General features: G+C 48.0%; 1 protein-coding gene across 1 annotated transcript; it reads right to left on the reverse strand.

The window, feature by feature from the left end:
* Nucleotides 1-658: 658 nt before the first annotated feature.
* Nucleotides 659-5,536, reverse strand: LOC118756368 (the record flags this gene model as incomplete). The annotated part of the gene is made up of 4 exons (XM_036491134.1): nt 1,788-5,536; nt 1,488-1,739; nt 1,199-1,376; nt 659-1,003 (listed from the first exon to the last, which is right to left on the reverse strand). Coding segments are annotated over exons 1-4 (4,524 nt in total), but the record flags the coding sequence as incomplete, so codon positions are not given.
* Between the last annotated feature and the right edge of the window lie 333 nt (nt 5,537-5,869).

Raw genomic sequence — 5,869 nt, forward strand, 5'->3', positions numbered from 1 at the left:
AACGACGAAAATATGCACATTCAATGGACGATGACGATAAAATACGTTCACTTGATGGCCAATGACGATAAGACCAAAAAAAAACGAAGACTTTGACCACTTTTGGCTCAGTTATGCTTGCAGGAGCCCTAACAAAATCACGTTTCAAATTGGTGCCTTTGCACCCGCTGCTTTCTCGGCGAAAATTTGGAATAATGTGAAAAACAGTGAACGGGATCTTATTTGTATGTGCCGGTTTTTGATCTCCTTCTCTCCTTCCATCCTTCGTCAAATATCAGACCACCGACAGGGTTGCACTTTGAGGTCGGTGTTGTGCAACGACATCCCACCCACCAGTGAGTCATTAGGGGGACTCACAAAAATTCAAAGCGGCTAGCTTGCTGGCTGGCCGACGTATCTTACCGGAACTGGTACTGACTTCTGCGCTCCTAACTTGGCCATCTTTAGCGACGAACACCTCGGTTATTCTACCTCGCTCCCACTGGCTTCTCGGTCGTGCGGAATCGCACACTATGACCAATTGTCCCGGTTGCAGTGGTGTGACTTCAGTTTGCCATTTAGAGCGTCGAAGAAGTTGCGGCAAGTATTCGACTGTCCACCTCTTCCACAGTCGGTCCTTTAAATTTTGAGCTACGCGCCACTGCTTCCGGAGACACACTCTTTCTTCATCTAGACTAGGCGTCTGAGTTGAATTGAGACATCCCGTCAAGAAGTGGTTTGGTGTTAATGGCTCATCATCCTGCGGCGATATGGCCAATTCGGTTAACGGCCGGCTATTTATTATATTTTCGGCTTCTATAAGGGTGCTTCTGAACGTTTCTAATCGTGGTGCCTCTTGCTGCAAAACGCGTTGTAATAGTCGCTTGACGCACTGTACGAGGCGCTCCCAGCAACCGCCTGCTGATGGGTTCGCAGGGCAATTGAATACCCACTGAATTTTGCGTCTTGCCATTTCGCCATCTATGCGGTTGAAGTCAAACAAACGTTCATTTTTCAGCTCTTTCTGGGCCCCCACAAAGTTGGTCCCGTTATCACTTCTAATTCTGACAGGGACTCCTCGACGGTTTATAAAGTTACGCAGGCACAGGATAAACGCGTCAGTCGAAAGCTCACCAGCGACCTCTAAATGCACCGCTCGTGTCGTCAAGCAGGTGAACAACGCAACCCATCGCTTTTCTCGTCTTCGTCCAATTGTTACCCAAAACGGACCGCAATAGTCAACTCCGGCGTACGAAAACGGACGAACATATGGCGTTAAGCGATCTATTGGCAACTGGCCCATAAGCGGAATCGCTGGTTTAGCTTTGTTGTAGGCGCACACCGGACACTCCCTTTTCGTTGACTTAAGCAGTGCGCGCGCACGCGGCACCCAAAACCTTTGTCTCATTTCATTGATGGTTAGTCATAATAAGTTCATAATAAGTCGTGTAACATGATGGTTTTGAGGTAAAATAACCGGGCGTCGAGCTGTAATAGGCAGGCAGTACGCGGAATCGATTCTGCCGTTGACCTTTAGCAGACCATCGCTATCTAAGAACGGTGTCAGCTGGTATATCGCACTCGATTTCGCAAGAGGCGTTTTCCGCTTAATGGCGTTGATCTCTTCGGCAAAAGAGTCGTTCTGAACCTTTCGAAGTACGGTTTTCTCGGCGTTGGCAAGCTCTATGGCATTCAGCTCTCCACTTTGACGAGTACCAGGCATAGCATTGTAGAAAAATCGGAAAATCCAGGCCACAACTCTAGTGATTTTTAAAAAAGATGAGTAATTAGTAAATTTTATAGCATACTCGCCAGAATTTGACAGCAATAAGACTCGTCCCACGCATTCTTCCGAAGCGCAATGGTCGGATGTCAGCTCTGATATCTCCTGTGGCCAGTGCGATGTGTCTTGGTAGAGAAACCCTGGTCCCGTGAACCACCTTGATTGTGTTTCGCACTCAAAGGATGAACAGGCTCGTGTCGCCTCGTCAGCGACGTTCAGCGTTGTCGGAATCCACCGCCATTGGTCTTCAGATGTTACGCCTAATATTTCGGTTACGCGATAGGCGACAAACTGCTTGAAATTTCGGTTGGTTGAACGGATCCAGAGTATGACAGTCTTGGAATCACTCCAAAACGTAGTGTTGTCTACTCGGAAATCATGACAGCGTTCAAGCGACTCTTTAAGGCGGCAACCCAAGACTGCAGCCTGTAACTCCAAACGCGGAATCGTCATGCCTTTCAGAGGCGCACACCTCGACTTAGCGCATACCAAAGTAACGTCGATTTTATTAGCCCGTCTTACGCGCAGATACGCCACGGCTGCATATGCGCAGGAACTGGCATCCACGAAAATGTGCAGCTGTATGTCGTCCGCGACTGGTAACATCGCGGAATAGCACCGTGGCACCGAAAGACGCTTTGCGGACTGTATGCTTCTCCACCACTTGGACCACTGCTCTTCCAACTGATACGGTATCTTTTCGTCCCACTGTACTCGTAGCTTCCACAATGATTGCAACAACAACTTCAAACCTACTGTTACGTTTGCCAGGAGACCAAACGGATTGTACATGGACATGGCTATGCCCAGCAACTCTCGCTTGGTTGGAGATCGCGTACCATCGAGAACATCGCGGCCGATTCTGTGAAATTTGAAATGAAATTCTAACCCGTCTTTGACAGTGTTCCAATACATGCCCAGAACCTTCTCCATCGTTGCTTGACGTTCCATTCTAATAATATCGTTGTCGGCAGTGAATCCTTGACCATTTAATGTTCGTTCGACAAACTTGTTGTTTGATACAAAATTGCGTAGCTTGAAACCCGCAGCGGCGTTGATTTTAATGGCTTCGTTGGTGACCGCAACTGCTTCGTCGGCGCTATTGAAGCTTACGACTAGATCGTCGACATACGTGCTCTCGATGACTGCACGAGCACCCCTGGGCATAGTAGACTGGAACTTGGCAGCGTTGGTATTTTTAACGTGCTCCGCACAGCACGGCGAACAAATAGCTCCAAAAATCATTGTTGTCATCTTGTAGGTACGGATCGGTTCTTTCAGCTTGCCATCTCGCCACAGAAATCGTTGCGCATCCTGATCGACGTCTCGTATTCGCACTTGTGAGAACATTTCTTGAATATCTCCGGCGACTGCTACAATTCCCTGACGGAATCTGTGAATTATAGCTACGAGTGACTGCGCTTGCTCCGGACCCTTCAGCAAGACTGAATTTAATGATAAGGCATTTGTGGCGGCAGCTGCGTCAAAAACGATACGGAGTTTTTGCGGCTTATGCGGATTAACGACGCCAAAGTGCGGAAGGTACCATGTCTTCGGCCCTTCGTGTGCGGCTTCGTCTGGCGTTAATTCTCGTGCGTAACCTTTGTCGAGGTATTTCGAAATTTCCCTTTTATAGGTTTCGGCGTAATCTGCATCCCTCAACATGCGTGACTCGATGTTTAATAAACGTTGCTTTGCCATTGCATAACTGTGTGGGAGATTGACTGAATCTTCCCGCCACAGCAATCCGACTTCATACCTCTGACCAAGGTCTCTTGTTGTTTCGGCTAGAACCTTTCTGGCACGCTGATTCTCGTCTGACTCTAATGCGATTTTACAGTTGACGCCGAAATTCTCGACCGAAAAATATTCTTCAACTAGTTTGTTGAGCTGACCCAAAGCGACGGACTTACGAACGTGAAGCACCCTCGGCATGACTGTGGCAGTTTCACAATGAGGTCCATAGACGACCCAGCCCAACTTTGTATAAATGGCGACTGGTTGGTTAAATCTGGCGGCGACTGTCCTTGTGGGTACGCCTAAATGGCAGTTGTCTAAACCGAGTAGTAAAACAGGCTTGACGTCGACGTAGTTCTGCATTGGTAACTCTTTAGTGTGAGTGTGCATGAACTTGTTGAATGACTGCTTCGGTAAATTCAGTCCTTTGATTGTATGCAAATTTTTTAGCTGATAATCTTGACGACCACTCACCCCTCTGATATCGCAAGACACATTTCTTGAACTTTCGGTTGTTTGGCTATCGCCATACCACTGCAAAGTTAAGGAACTCTCACGACCTCTTAACCCCAACTGTGTAGCGACGCTCTCTTCCAGTAACGACACGGAAGACCCCTCGTCAAACATGGCATATACCTTTATACTGCCATGCGGGCCGGACAACATAACAGGCAATATTTTAAACAAGCTGGCTTCGTCTTCTTGCCTACAGTTTAGGACGCGTTCCCGATCGGAAGTTGGCTCTGACAACGTACGGCAATCTTGGTGCAACAGCTGATGATGCATGCGCGTGCAACCATTTATAGCGCATGCTTTACGGCGGCGACAATTGGACAGACCATGCCCCATCTGTAAGCAACCGAAGCATAGGCGGTGTTGTTTCACAAGCGACCATTTAGCTGCGCAGTCCAGCGACGCAAATTTTCGGCAACTGGTTATAACGTGAGACTGTTTGCAACACAGGCATACGCGCTGCTCCTCACTACTGTGAAGAACTCGACGAACTGGACCTCCGCTCGACCCAGACTGACGATTGGCGTTTGTACTTTGTCGCGACAATGGCAACGGTGGTTGGCTAAAACGCAGCGATATGTCAGCGACGCCAGGCATTATGGACACAACTTTGGCCAAGTCACTCAGCCAATCAGCAAAGTTCCCCACAGTAGGAAACGGCAAGATACTGGCGGCGTGTTTGCTCCATTCGAATTGCTTCGACGGCGGCAGCTTCGAGATTAGTTGTTCGAGAAGTGTTGGGTTCATGAGGTGGTGCTCACATCTTGCTGATTTGAAGAAGGCTGAGATGTTACGAACCCGGTTAGAAAATTCCAGAACCTGGTCTAGCCGATTGTCATGGATTGCGGGAAACTGTTGGACCTTTTGTAGTTGCGCACGGATTAATAAATCGTGGCGGCCAAAATTGAACTCCAGCTCCTTCATAACTTTAGGCACGTCGTCAGGGTATATTAGCATAGACACAACCGCCCGTTTGGCATTGCCTTGCAGCGCTTTCTGCAATCGCATGAGGTTTTGCCTATTGATATATCCGAACTCCGCCGTAGTGTCCACATAATTTGCAAAAAATAATGGCCAATCTTCCGGACTACCATCGAAGGTTGGCAGAGGATATAGCTTGGCGGCTGAACCCTCTATAAACTGCGATGCATTCGTTGGGAGCAACACTGGCGGCTGTACTACAGGCAATTGTTGTACCGCTTGAGGAAGCTGTGGACGTGGCGGCTGTACCTCGGAAGTTGGTGCTATGACATTGGCTGAATCCATTTCCATTCGTTGCCGCAGCTGTTGGACCTCTACTTGACTACGGCTAGTTTCGTTGCGTAGCTCCTGCACGCTAGCCTTGAGTGATGCAATGCTTGCCACTAAGGTGGCTATCGCATCGCTTCCGGCGTTTATTTGCGTTTGTGTCGCGACACCCTTGGCTCCAATATTAACAACGGTCGCATCTACGTCCGAATCGGAGTTGCTAGCATCAGCATCCGCTGCAACTGGGGTTCCGTTTGCCTGGCTTCGTGTAAACATTTTTGATTTGTCGCAGAATATTCGCAAAGTTACGTTAGCACAAAAGGCCGCTTAAAAATCCTGTACAAGTCGCAGAATCTTCGAGAAAGAAAAACTGTACGTGCTGATTTACGAATAACGGTTTGCGATGTGGCTTAATAAACTGTATTTCAATACGGCAAACTTCCAGTCTTCTACAAGCAGTAGAATTCCAACTAACGGCTTGTCTGATTTAACGGCCTCTTACTTCCTTACGGCAACGCACATACACGCAACGGCAACGGAGACAAAGGCAATTTGAAAACTTTGTGGATGACAAAGACAAATTTTAGTTTAGAAATACAACAGAATATG

Source organism: Rhagoletis pomonella, unplaced genomic scaffold, assembly GCF_013731165.1.
Source record: "Rhagoletis pomonella isolate Grant_MI unplaced genomic scaffold, Rhpom_1.0 Rhpom_scaffold_10036, whole genome shotgun sequence".
NCBI lineage: Eukaryota > Metazoa > Arthropoda > Insecta > Diptera > Tephritidae > Rhagoletis > Rhagoletis pomonella.